The sequence below is a fragment of the Centroberyx gerrardi genome, chromosome 6, assembly GCF_048128805.1.
Source record: "Centroberyx gerrardi isolate f3 chromosome 6, fCenGer3.hap1.cur.20231027, whole genome shotgun sequence".
Lineage (NCBI taxonomy): Eukaryota > Metazoa > Chordata > Actinopteri > Beryciformes > Berycidae > Centroberyx > Centroberyx gerrardi.
Window position 1 is genome coordinate 2,476,696 of NC_136002.1, and position 14,521 is coordinate 2,491,216.

At 41.2% G+C, this 14,521-nt stretch overlaps 1 protein-coding gene across 1 annotated transcript; it reads right to left on the reverse strand.

Moving 5' to 3' along the window:
* Positions 1 to 1,866: 1,866 nt before the first annotated feature.
* zbtb44 (zinc finger and BTB domain containing 44) lies at positions 1,867 to 14,139 on the reverse strand. Its single transcript, XM_078284321.1, has 6 exons — positions 13,861 to 14,139; positions 10,090 to 11,198; positions 9,381 to 9,495; positions 6,615 to 6,766; positions 4,971 to 5,271; positions 1,867 to 2,465 (listed from the first exon to the last, which is right to left on the reverse strand). The coding sequence occupies exons 2-6, from the start codon at positions 11,153 to 11,155 to the stop codon at positions 2,054 to 2,056; spliced, it is 2,046 nt and encodes a 681-aa protein (XP_078140447.1). The 5' UTR covers positions 11,156 to 11,198; positions 13,861 to 14,139; the 3' UTR covers positions 1,867 to 2,053.
* Between the last annotated feature and the right edge of the window lie 382 nt (positions 14,140 to 14,521).

The following is a 14,521-nucleotide window of genomic DNA, read 5'->3' on the forward strand; positions in this document are numbered from 1 at the left end:
AAACACAAAATGACATGAGCCACATCAAAAAGAAACCTACTGCCAAATTGCTTGATTGGTTTAAGGTGAGGGAAATGCTGGTTGTTTAACATAAATCTTTAATTCATTATTATAATGATTCAACTCACAGTATTTTCATTCACACACACACACTCCTCTGCTTTTAAAGCGACATATCACCTAACACCCAACAGCCTTATAATGTGTTCTGACCCAATAATGGCCATCACAGATATCTGTAGTAATGTGTTTGCTTCCCTTTCCCTACTAGCAGACTGGAAGTTTAACTCAATTGGAATCAATGGGAATTTTCACAAAGCAATTTTTGCCTTTTTTACAACTCTAGATGAAGAGAGTCAGAAATAAAATCCAGAACACTGGTGGGTAATGCACACTTTTGGGCGAAATAGTCACATTAAGGTAAATCTTTTAAAAGATGATCATGTTGTACCTAAGTGAAACATCACTTCAATAGTCATGCAGTATCCTAGAACTTCAGCAGTGCCCCTCTTGAAAAATCTGGACCAAGCCCAAATTTGAAATCTGGGTGTGTTATCAAAGTTTTACATGACACAAACTGACTTAAAAAAAATAAAAATAAAAAAAGAGAAACTGGCCTTTTGACAAACAGGCCTAACTTCACATGTGAGCTGAAATGCTACATCACCATACCTTACAGCCCATTTGGGAATATACCACTGCAGTTGTGGGAAAACCTTGTAACTCCAATTTCAACTTTTTTTTTTTTTTTACTTGCATTTTAGACTTATGTTGTCCTAGATTAGTTGGTTGGACTCATGAAATCAATGACTGAACTTAAAAAAAATAAAAATGCATGATGCTAATCAGAAAAGGCTGTTTTTCTAAATTTCCACAGAGTTTACTTTTTGGAGATACAAGGTTTTGATTTGACAGCAGCGATGACCAACCAAAGAAAAAACAAAAAATCTTGATGTAAGAAGTCAGAAAAATCACATACTGCGCAAACATCTTAAGGGAATACTCTGTCAATATAATTTCAAGTTTTGAAAACTTTAAAAAATGTTTTAAAAATGTACTGTGTTCATATTGATAAAAGATATACACATACACACACCTGACATATCATACTTCACAACACCCAACATACATAGCATTCAAATGTTAAAACTACAGTACAAGCTCTTGCAATATAGATAATATTGACATTAACAGTTTGCCTATAGCGACGGCACTGAAGGAATAACACAGTCTCTGCCCATACAAACTAGCATTATCACTATCGATGAAATAAAGTTTTTTTTTCTTTTGCAAAGACTCGATTTGTCACCGTTGGCAAAGTCAAGACCTCTTCTTCCTCTACATAGTACTTGTTAAAATGGGGACTCTCAGGCACTTTCCAAAAGTAGGGCAAGGCTTGGACTTAACAGACTTCAAATTGGCTAAGAGAGAAATATCTGTAGCTCACGCTGCATTCATGTCATGTGGGAAGAGATGCTATACGAGCTTCCTACCTACCATTCACCTCAGCTTTCAGATGGTAAATACTACTAGAAAATACTGTTCATTTCAGCTTTCAGGTGGTAAATACTACTTCGAAACTACTACTTCGAGACCCCAATTTCTCAGACTTCCTTTCTGACATCACCAACAAGGAAATACCTGGAGTCAAGTGTAGGAAATGACGTTATCATTTCTAATAAAACAAACAAAATGAACGCCTTTCATCTCATGTGTCATTTTGCGATCACAACTCTTAAAATGGCCATGGCAGGGGCCAACTACTTGGCTGGATTTTTCGTTTGCAGTTGACTTTGCAATGTTTGGTTTGCTGTAAAACATGAACTCAAATGTATCACTCACTAAGTGCATTTGTGTTAAGTGTAAAGAAGCGGATCAGGAGCAACTAAAGGCTACAGTAAAAACTTCAATCATGGCATCTAGACGGCTTCAAACAAGTTTCAAACTTGTGAACATTTCCAAGTCGTTGCTTTTAGCGGTCAAGTCGTTTCGCCGGGTATTCCCACATGACATGAATGCAGCATAAGACATGAAGGGAAGTAGAGGACTTTAATCACTCTATGGTAATGGAAGCCAGCTCCTTGGCCTGGGCATGCTGCTGCTGCTGCTGCTGCTCTTCTTCAAACACCTCCGGGGAACTGCCTCCTCCGCTGTTGTCCATCTTGGTCTCCTCCGTCATGGCTGCCGTCCCGTCGGCGTCCATCTTGAGGGAGGTCGGGGCTTCCAGGGGGTCCAGGGGCTCGGGCGACAGGAAGCCAGAGGAACTCTCGCAATTCTGGGTAGAGGAGGAGACCTGGGAGATGACGGGCATCTGGACCGAGGAGGAGGAGGCGGCAGTGGTGGCGGAGGTGGAGGTGCTGCCCGGGTAGACTGGGTGGTGGTGGGGCTCCTCCAGCTCGTACTGGACTCCCAGCGCCTCCTCCTCCTCCTGCACCTGGCTCAGGTAGTCGGGCACGAGGAAATCACTGCAAGAACGGAGAGAGTAAGTTGAGCTTCTTATATTAACTTAACACAAATTTTAGATTTAAATTGCCCATGTCTGAAAGGTGGCACATTATTCCACAGATTTGTTTTCAAATGTACTGTACATTGCCTCAGGATAAGAACAATTGCTTCATGAGGTTTTTTGAGTAAATGTAGATTAAATAATAGGGTATTTCATGAATGAATTTCAAAAATATGTTGTCACACATAGAGAGCATTCACAATACTGGATCCCTGGCTGGTTGACAGTACAATCTCCCTTGATTTAAAGAAACAAATCCACCCTCAGATACTCTTATCACTGTTAGATGTCATCAATTTGTGATGTTCAGTGCACTCCAGGAGTTATTACCTCCACCAAGGAGGTTATATTTTCGCCCCTGTTAGTTTGTTTGTCTGTGCGTCTGTCAGCAGGATAGCTCAAAAACTTATGATCGGATTTGGTGGACAGATAGGCCTTGGACCAAGGAACAGCTGATTCCATTTTGGTGGTCATCTGGATCTGGGATAGACAATTATACTTTTTTAACCCTAACTATGAAACTAATGGAGATAGAAACTTGATTCCAAATCCTTGAAATGCTTGCAGGGTCAAGAAATCAATTTAACTTAAAATGTAAGTGATAGGAATGATGCCTTTGGGTGTTAACAGCAAGTTGGAGAATTGTTCAGCGTTGGCGGAAGTTTGCGTTCCCCGAGCACCTTCTAGTTTTGTGATGAAGTGTTGTAATTTACATTTTTGATGTGCCCGCTTTCCCTCAACCTGCCTCGTCTTCTCCTACTTCAGTTAGTGATTTTCGATGTTTCCCAGAATGCCTTTCCACAACCCCCAGAGAAGGGGGGAATCAAAAGTGGGCATATGGTCATATAATTAGCTTGAAAGGGTGATCAGTCAGCTGTGGGTTATACGTGTTGATGATCGTGGCCATGGCCCTTACTGAAAAACGCAACATGTCACGTGGCGGCATTGCATTCTGGTCTGTTGGTGCATAAAAGCTGTTTTTTAACAGTGTTAAAGTGTTTTAGGGTGGATTCTTCCTTTAGAAGCTGCAAACATGCTTAGTGGAGGCTAACCAGACTATGTGCAATACAAATGCTACAAATACACCTAATTAGAAGAATTTAAGCAGCTATATAGAGAGGGGTGCTACTCGTCAAATCTAAGTCGACTTGTGGTAACTAAAGCTAATCTTTAACTCTGAAAATGGATGTATTTTTTAAAATGCAATTAACTTTTGATCCAACTGCTCTAACAAAAGCTACACATTACACATGCTTGATCTATACAAGTAAATTTAATTCCTATAATAGAGCCCCTTTAAAATATGCAAGTACACAGTATAACCTAGGTTGCAAAACACTTGTAAAAACACCAGAGAGGGCAGATTTATCAGAGTCCCTACCCTTGTAGCTTTACGTCTACTGACTATCACACAGTGGGCCACAGAGCTTGGTATCCAGGATAAATGGTGGAGGTTATAAATAAATGTTCTTCTGTGGCAAAGACTACAGCTCAATCTGACAAACTGGTCTTGAAATCAGCAATTTAGAAAAAATACAATACAGTTAACATATCTTTTTATGTGAAGTCTGAGGATGGGGGATAAGAGTCTGACTGGAATGCCAGAGAATTTTCCACAGTGTTGTGATCTCAGGCATAGACCTTCTACTATAAAACTCTTGAGGAGTCAATGGCCCGTTTGAGCCTTGCCGACCTGTGAGGGCTTGAGTTGATTAAGAAGTGGAAAAGTCTGGGAAATAAAAGCACACTTGTACTTTATAAAAGACTTACACTATGTTCTGACTTTCACTGGGCTTTGTGGGCTGGGTTGCTGATAAAAACAACCCACTCTATTGGATTAATAAAAATGCATTCATATAGAAACAGGTCAAATAAAGATGACAAAATGATTACACTTGTGGTTTGCAGGTACAGGATGATAAACAAAGTTATAACACAGCTATAGTTCTATTTTCAAAGTGCAACTGTTCTGTACTGGTCTGTAATAATAGGACTGTAAACTGAGTGGTTTTAAACCATATACTCACTTAAACTGAGTGTAAACATAAGCAGATGCACTGAACAGTTGAGTTCAAATTTTGGTGGTTGGTCAATTAATTTAGGAAGAAGTCACTCAGTTAGTATACTTGACAAACCACTTCATCCTCACACCTCATGGAATTTGTCCATGACCAGGGCCAAAACGGATTGGAAGTATTTTCCATCTCCTTTTTACGATGGAGATTAAACGAGTCAAACCTGGATTAAAACACCCCAACAAATACAGTCAAATACGTCAGGTGCACTTGATCTTGAATTGAATTCGAAGCAACTGCAATCATCTCAAAAACAAACTGCACAACCAAAGTCATGAAGGGAGAACAATCAAATGAACCTCAGGTATTAGAGGTTTAACTGAAGGGGTATTTTCTGATCCAGGTGAGATCTGAGTAAATGATGGGGTCAACGCCCCCGGACTCCTCACCTGCTCTGGAAGTAGTTTGCTAGTTCGGATGCCTCATGGTTCAGACTCCTCAGGTGTACAATTAAATTGCCAGAGTTGGTGAACATGGCGCCGCACGTTTTGCACTCGTAAATCCGCGGCTTGCGGATTATGTGTCGGGAGACCCTCATGTGGTGCTTATATTCACCGAAGGACGTGAATGTGGCGCTACAAATCTGGCACCGGAAACAGCGTTTACCTTCGTGCTTCAGCCGATGCATCTTTAGGGAGTAGGCCCGTGTGAACTTTTTCCCACAGCGGTCACACTGGAAAGGCTTAATGCCTGGGGAAGGCAGAGAAAACCCATGCTTAGCTGATTTGTACATTACCATCACCCATGTGTTAGTGTCTGTGCAAGTGCGTGCGTGTGTGTGCGTGGCTTGATGACTATGTTTTTCCCGAAAGACACAGCCTTGACTGTTTTCCAAATCAATGTTCCCTGGAATGCCCTGACTGTAGACATTAAAGGCTCATTTATTCCATTCATCACAAAGCTATATACAAGGTGTAGAAAAGTGCAGTAGCCCAGTACAGTAGGAGGGAACGCAAATATACTACTCTAGGCCCTTTTGTGTATTTATACTTTTTTTTTTTAACTTTTTTTTTTTTATTTCTATTTCTTAATGTTAGCAATTTTACTTTTACTTAAGTATGTTTTGACTTAAGTATTGCGCTTTGCTATATTTTAAATCTGCATCTGGAGTACAAACTAAATGTAATTGTGTTGAATGAATCATGTTGATTAATACTTGTTCAAGCACTTTATTTTGGCATTTTATTTAAATTAAAAAGAACTTAGTTTGAACTCCGTCCTCTCGTCTTTCCTGCATTGCAGAGTATAGAAGTGGCAATGTTCTCTTTTGTGAGAACAGTAGCTTTCACTCACTGAAAGAGGTACTTTTTACTCATTTTTACACCAGTATTTTTACCTCTACTTAAAAAGGAAAAATCCACCCATGGATACTCTTACACTGTAAGATATAATCAGTCTGTGATGTTCAAGGCATTCCAGGAGTTATTTTGTGATGAAGTGTTGTAATTTACTTTTTTGGTGAACCCACTTTCCCTCAACCTGCCTCATCTACTTCTACTTCAGTTTCCCAGAATGACTATCGACAACCCCCAGAGAATGGCTCTGAACTTGTTGCATCCAGCTGTTGGTTTTACGTATAGGTGGAAAGAGTAACAGTGACAGCAATCGCGATATTGATAGTAAGAGCAAGAGAGCAAGCAATAGTGAGTCATGCCCTTACTCAAAACACACTCGTCTTGTGACTGCATGTCACTTACTAAACCTCTGATGTAACTAAACATTGCAAACACACGGTTCAAAGCCAACAGTGTCGGAATATGATAAGAATCAGCCAGTGGTTTGTAAAATTTATCCTTGATCTAAAACTGAGCGGGGACAGAATGTTCCAAAACATCTCACAAAAGGCGTGTTTTAAAAATTGTCCTGGGAGCTAAAATCAAGTGCAACTGCATCACTAATATGTTATACAGTATATGTTGTTTCTAGATTGCCTTGACTGAGACAAAATGATGTAACACACAAAGGTTTCCTAAAATCAATAATCAAAGACAGATTCCTTTTGAAGTCGGCGGTGTTTTCCCCAATGCACCTACCGGAGTGTATAAGCATGTGCTGCTTCAGGTTCTGAATGCGTGTGAATCGAACTCCGCAGGTTGGACACTGAAAGGGCCTGTCGGGGCCGTTGGTGCCTGGCCGGGCCGAGGGGCTGATATAGAGGTGGTATGGGTACTGGATACCCTCCAGCCTGGAAACACAAAGAGAAGAGAAATCAAAGTGAGGATTCACAGTGATATACTGTACTTTAGCAAGATGACCATTCAACCTTTAAAGAATATAGACAGTGATAGTATCTAAAGTATCGGGATCGGTGCAGATCCAGCTCATATTTGGATTCGAAAGTTGACCTGTCCTGATATCAATACTTCAGGAGATCAGCAGTTTCAGAAATACTCAAAGCAGCCCGTCTGGCACCAACAGCCACGCCACGGTCAAAGTCACTGAGATCACATTTTTTCCCCATTCTGATGTTTGATGTGAACATTAACTGAAGCTGCTGACCTGTATCTACATGATCTTATGCATTGCACTGCTGCCACATGATTGGCTGACTGGATAATTTCATAAATAAGCAGGTGTACAGGTGTTCCTAATAAAGTGCTCGGTGAGTGTATAACACACAGCAAGTTTGCTAGCCGCACTTGTGGCAAGCAGATGCTGCCTTCAAATGCTGTTGGAAATATTGCTATTACGGGTAGAGCGCGCTTGAACAGACAAATAAAGAACAGGCAAATATTTTGTTTTTGTTCTGTGATGTTGACCTCCAATTACTTGCATTTTTTCACTTGCTGTTGTATTTCGTTCTCTAAGGCATATGTGCCTTTGCTGTTTTGAAAAGTAATTCTGAGAGAGGAGTAACTCTACACAGCCACGTCTGTCTGGAGTAATGAAAAAAGTTAACTCCACTAAAGCTGTATGTATTGTTCTACCCCTGAAAATGTATAGCCTACACTAGGAATAGATAAGGGAATTGATAAAGAATCGGATCGATAAGAAGAATAGAAAATGGCACCGGAATCGGTAAAATCCTAATGATACCCAGCTCTACTGAGAAACCTTGTGGTGCTCAGGGGGATTTCTTTTAAGGGGAGGCTTCTCAGGAAAATGCTGTATACTGTTTGTACATTGACTGGTTATGCACTTTATGTCCAAAAGAAAAGGTATACTTTATTATTAAATAAAATGTTGCACCTTATTTCTGCTTTCCATGCTTTTTTATGTACTTTGAAATAACAAATCTACACATATAGGTCACTGCAGTTTGTAGCAAGATATGCGATGCCAAATTTTGTGATTGCACCACCAGTTGAAAAAGTTGGTGGCACCAGCACCACCAGTTGTAAAAGTTAGTCTAGTTGTTTAGAAGAAGCCGTGGATATGGCGACTAAATGCCACAAGTTTATTTTTGGGACTATTTCAGGTGAGCAACCACGTAGTCATCAGCGGCGCAGTGATTTTAGCTGTACACAGTCTCCCATCAACCACCACATTCGCTTCCTATGGAAACGGGTAAACTAGTCCCTGGTAGCTCAAAACAGCAAGTTATTTTTGTGTAAATTTTTCCCAATCTCTTACACAAAACTGCCAGACTTAGCTGCATATCATTTTTAATTACTTACCATTTAGCTTTAGAGCTGATACAAGTTCTCAGTTTCTCAATTCTGAGACATTGTTAGTCACCTACTATCACTCAACATAGTGTATGCTGAAGTGTTAGCATTGAGCAGTGGAGAAACTACGGGGGACACACCGTTTTTGATGTTTATGTTCTTATCACATACAACTGCAGCTACATACAGATACAGCTAAGTTGACCAATGGGACAATCTCCCAAAAACAAACCTATTAACCTATTTATAACCTAGTAACCTATTTTGAATAAGCTGTTTTTATCTGAATAAGGTATTATCTCATTTTATCTGTTAACCTATTCTGAATAAGCTGAGAATAGAAAGAAAAAATGAATGAGTAGCTACATCCTCTAGGCCAGGGGTCTCAAAGCATGTGCCATGGAGGGCCGAGAATATGCAGGTTTTCATTCCAACCAAACTCTTCACCAAGTGATTTCACTGATTAGTCCCTCCTCTCTATGTTATGTTATGCCCATTTTCTATTATCATCAGTTTTTTATTTGTTGTTATTTTGCTGGATTGTTATACAATGATCAGTGCATAATTTGATTAAATGAATAAATAGATGCAATTTATGCACTTTTTCCTGCAATTGCTTTACAATAGGACAATACTAGGCATTCATGACTGTAAATTGAGTAGTACTTGGACCAGTGCTCGGACCAGTACTCGTATCGGTCAATCTACTAAAGAAAGTAGTTAGTACTCGTATTGGTTCTCAAAATTTGATGCACCTCTTAAAAACATACTTTTGATATTTTTAAATGTTTTCTTCACCAGACAGTTGTCATGTTAAGAGAAACAGGTTCTATCTCTGTCATTCAGTTAGCATTGTGAGCATTTCCCATTGAAACCTCAATGAAACCTTGAAATATTAAAGTGATATCAGTCAGATTAAGCTCTGTCTAGTGGTTGGAGTTTTATGTCTATATCTACTTACACTGACTCATGTATTTCCAGTTAGGCGCCTAGTTACTTTTCACATAAAATTCATTATGCACGTCGTCCGTTGTAACCTCAGGCATCTACAGTATCCAACTGCCATGCATTATACTATGGTTCATCATGCTTTTGCTATTTTAACATAAGGTACCAATTTATGATCTAAACAGGTGTGGCACAGACACCCACTAATGAAGTTTATGACTGTATTTCCTTTACTTCTGTTGCCTAACTGCAAGTCTTAACAAATCATGATACCTTTCGTCATCTTCTGCATGTCCTCCAGCATTAGAGGTGTTCTGCATCGATGGCAAGCCTTCAGACACTCCCTCATCCATCGACCCTGGTAAGAGGCAAGGGGGAAAAAAGCATTTTGCTCATATAACAGCTGTCTCTTGATTTTGTGACTACACAGTACAGCCTAGAGCAGACCGACGCTGTCTGAAGTAGGGTTAGGTCGATATGGGTTTGGGAAAGCAGATCCGATATTGTTGGATTGAAGCTGCTGACAGCAGATACATTTTATTACCATAAAAGCCCCAAATTACAGGTGTTTTCCGTATTTCTTTTATTCATGGCAGGGTAGAAATGGACAATAAAACTTTCCATTGACACCAATACAAATAGAAATCTTGTTAGCAGCTCTTTATGGCAGGGTGATGTGATTGAAGGTTTTATGGACTACTGGAGAAACTGGGTCAGGGAGAAACCTCCAACATATTGGCGGTGGACAACAGTGACTAGCTGATACCTGATTTTTAAAAATAAAGGCCAATATTGGCCCAATATATCGGCAAACCAATATAACCATGTAACCCTAGTCTGCAGTGTCAGCAATTCAGCTATGAGACACCAACTGAAACACGCATTCAATGAGTAATTCCAAAAGCTGTGGTTCAGTTCAGTTACATATGGAGGATGACTTAGAAAGCCCCACCTATGGAGGAGGACTGTGGACTGATGAGCAGCTCCTCCTGGACCTGTTCACTCCCTGGCACCGTCTGCTGGTCACTCAGCGAGCTCTGCGAGGCGCTGACCGGCTGGGAAGACGTCTCTTGGACTTCCTCGTCGCTGAGACGCTCTACCTTCACCCTCACGTCCTCTTCCTCCGCCGGCACGGGCGACGACACCACCTTGGAGCTCTCGCACGTCAGGAAGTCACTCAGCCGCCGGCCGACCACCACCTCTGGGGTCCCCGGGGTGCCCTGCTCCAGGCAGCGAGGGCTCTCCGGGAGCTTGGGCTTGTCCGAGTGGAACCTCCGGTCAATGCCGAAGGGGAAAGTCCACGGGAAGGCCAGGGAGGACTCCACTGGCTGGGCTGCGCTGTCTGAGAAAGAAGGAGATGGGTTGGGGATCTGAGGGGAGGTGGTGACCATCTGTGTAGTGCATTTGAGTGGACTCTCAGGTGATGCCATTGTCACAAAGCTCTTGCGTTTACGTCTCGATTCACGGCACACAGGGACGTTTCTCTCCATCACGCTGCAGTCAGACGACACGGGTGACAAGCTGCCATCCAGTGGCGTCAGGGCACAGTTTGACGAGGCGCTCTCTGGGGCAGATTCATGCGGTTTATCTGCCGTCATGTTGTTGTTGTTGTTGTTGTTACCTGGACCCCACAGAATACTGGACTTCATGAACTCTGAACATGTACTAGCCACAGCGAACATCTGCATGTAACTCGCAGCTGCCAGGACATCGATGATGTTCTCTGTGCTGATGGAGAGGGTTGAGGTGTAGGCATATTCCAAGAGAGGGGTGAAGCCACTAACCGTCACGTGATGAAGGTCCAACACAAACTTGTCCTCCTCCTCTGGCCGGCCCACCAGTTTGGAGCGGAAGAATTCACTGCAACAGGCCAGGACCACCTTGTGGGCCAGGAAGAGCTTGTCCTGGACCCGGATGGTGACGTCGCATAAGTGACCCTCGTTGCGCAGAGCATTGAGCTTCTCCAGCATCTCCTGGCTGTGGGACGTCGAACTGTGGGTGAAGGTTTTGACCCCCATGTCAGAGTCAGTGATTCTGCCTGGGATTGGGGATTACGTCCTCCTGTGGAGAAAAAAGCAAACGAAATGCTTCACTTTTGTTTTGTTAATGAAAGCTTCGAATTATATCTTAGGAGTCAAAATGACTTGATCTATTTTTGACAGGAAAAGAAAAAATTGATTCATGTTAACAAAAATATTTTTGTTAAGCTTTGTTATTCTTTTGTTTCTAGCACCGTACATCATTAAAGTTTGTTTAAACCAGTGTAGATGTGTTACTTTATTCTAATGAATACCTAACTAAACAAAACCCAGACATAGAAGTTACAGAATCAGGTGTTAAGTAATAGATGTCATGGGGGACTCTCGCTAGGCCACTGCATTAGTAATCAATAATTAGATAGAAAAACAAAACGTCAAAGATCACTTTGCAAAAAATCAATCTCTCTCAAGGAGTGGATGAAGGCAGGATAAGATACATGTTAAGGAAAGGATGAAATGAAAAGGCGAGTGTACAGGGAAGGAGAGAAGAAAAAGCAGTGGGAATAGGTACAAACACAGAGAGAGAGAGAGAGAGAGAGAGAGAGAGAGAGAGAGAGAGAGAGAAGGGTGCTCTAGGAGGGGAAGGGAAGGTAAGAGGGGGTGAAAGCAGGGTAGACAGCACGGAGAACGAAATGCCAAGTTACGTAACAACAATCAAAGCAGATGCGCAGCGATGCGAGCCAGACCCATGTGGAGGCCAGTGCACTACAGGATGCTGAGCAGCTGTCTGCGAGACATGTGGATTCTCTGAGGCATGAGATTTTCCATCAAACAAAAGCTCAAGTGAAGGGGCTCTCGCAGGGAGAGCTAGCTCCCCTTCACACAGAGAGAGACCAAGGGAAAATACTCTCGGGCTATGTTGGCCCAGTAAAGGCAATGTGAATTATAGACTTGGGCTGAGGAGGTGCAACAGGAGAGTTCCTAACCTGCCACACTAAATAGGGCTAATAGAGGGGAGCTTTGATTCTACCATAGTGTTTTGTTAGGGCTAAAATGTCAGAGAGTTTTTTTAACTAAATGCTCTGCTTAATTTGTCCATTTCATATTTTGAATAGCAGTTGCTATTAAGTTCTATCTGTTAACTGACAGAAAGGAAGGTGCTTTACTGTACATGCACACTGCATAAAAACAAACACCGATTTTTTTTCTAAAAAATAAACAAAAAAAAATGTTTTTAAGCCTGTCACATACAGTAAATCTTAAAGACATGACAGCTATCATACTTAGAATTATTATCTTACAGTATTTCTGCAATTCAGACACAGTGTCAAACACTGTTGTGAATGAGCACGTAATAGAATGTAGTTAGTCTTATCATTTCCCTCCAGATTAGTGGCCTATTGTGAGTCTTGTTGGATTAGTCTGTGCATGATAAAAAAAAAGAGAGAGAAAAGTAATGTGGACTGGATACATTGACTTCGAAATACATTGTTGATAGACTTACTTCCTTCCTTACTGGCCTCACTGTATAAACACCCTTGACTCCTGGCTTTCACTATTCTTTCTTGTGGTTTCATCATGATGTAATTTTTGGGCAGGAGTCACAATAGCAACAACAACAAAGGCGTACACATCCACCAAGGTTCATCACAAAAATATAATATTCATGATGGTGGTCGATGGGGCAGAGGGGGCGTAGCCCACAACCTCGTACTTTCAGTCTGTTTACATCACGTATCAGCAAGTGACAACATGCTCTGAACTGAAATAGCTTGCAGAGGGCCACCGACACACTGACAGTCAAATTGCACACAAAAAGCACAAAGGCTGCATCGAAAATATAGGCAGGAATGGCTACACAACTAGCTAACAAGCTGCTGAACAAAGGAAATGTCTGCAACAACAAAATATGGTTTAGCAAACCAACGTTACTAGTGTCAAGCTAGCGTGAAGACAACAAACGTGACTTCCGGTAATAGCTTTCAAAACAAAATCCATATTGATGAACGTGTCATTTGGATAGTAGTACACAATACAGACTTTAAAATGTAGAATATATTTAAAGAGTTATCTGTAGTAAATAAAAATAGTTGTTTTCACCAAATCCTTTTCACGGCATATATATTTACAACCTTCCATGCAATGTTTGTTGTTTAGTGCAGTTCATGTAAGTTGCACTTCTCAGTTCAGTATTCCAATTACAAATCCGAAACATAATGGAATATTCTAACCATTGCTCTGTTCTTTACCATCCCAATCAACCCATGGCATGCTGCTGAAATTAAAAATATTTCAGTGTCACAGACCAATATCCCCATATTCATTTATACAAAATCAAAACAATAAAATTAACTTTAAACAACGGAGTTGATATTTTTATTTCGTATTTATGCAAGGGGCAACAAATCCATTTAGAAATTCTGAATTAGAATATTACACTGATAGGCGCTGCAGAGACCCTGTATACACCAATGTTTATCCCTCACCCCGACCATTTTTGCTTGTATTTTGAAGGCAGAATCGCCTAACTTCCGGTGTTGCTCTCGCTAATTCTGGCTAACTTGACGCAGCTACTAACGTTCGTTTGCTAACTATCATTAGCCACCAAGCTAGCGCTAGCTGACACAACACAACACTAGTAGTTGTTCCTTTGCCCCAATCAATGCTCGGACAACAAAGCGGTCCGATTAAAATGTAAAGAGCGGCATTAACTTTATCTGACAGACTGTACAGATGGAATTTACCTTCTAGGATCAGGCCTGTGATAACGGTCGGGCCTCGGGATGCAAACAGCCCAGCTGACAAAAAGCAGTGATAGTCGGAGAGCCAGCGGAGCTCACTGCCGCTTCACTCCACTCACTCACATTCCCTGCGCTTCTGAGGCATTTGTCAGCCTGCCAGCCGCGAAAACCGAGATTTTACTCAGCACCCCTATGAATTAACATCACACCAAGGTAGTAATAAAAGTTTTCAAGAAGCTGTTTTCATTCCTTTGTGCTCCCCGTTGTCCTATATGCGCTTTATTTGTGTCCCACAATGCAACGCGCGTCGCTCACTGTACTGTACTGTAAGAAACAGGAAGTCACACATCAGCCCACATCCATACCAACATGTACAGCAACTCAATCACTGCTTATGAGTTAACACAGTTTATGTGGTTATATTTCTGTACATGCAGTCTATATGACCTTTTGTAGACCTGTTAATGTGAACACATATTTTGCACATCCTGTTTGTATGCTGTAATTTTGTTTATTTGTATCCTTCAAATTCTCACATCCTTCTAATGTGTTATTTATTGAACATATCTTGATTTAAAAAAAAATAGATTTTCACATTTTTTCATTGTTTTTTGCTTCGTCTCAGTATGTTGTACTGCTTTTTGCACACCCTCATAATGCCTAG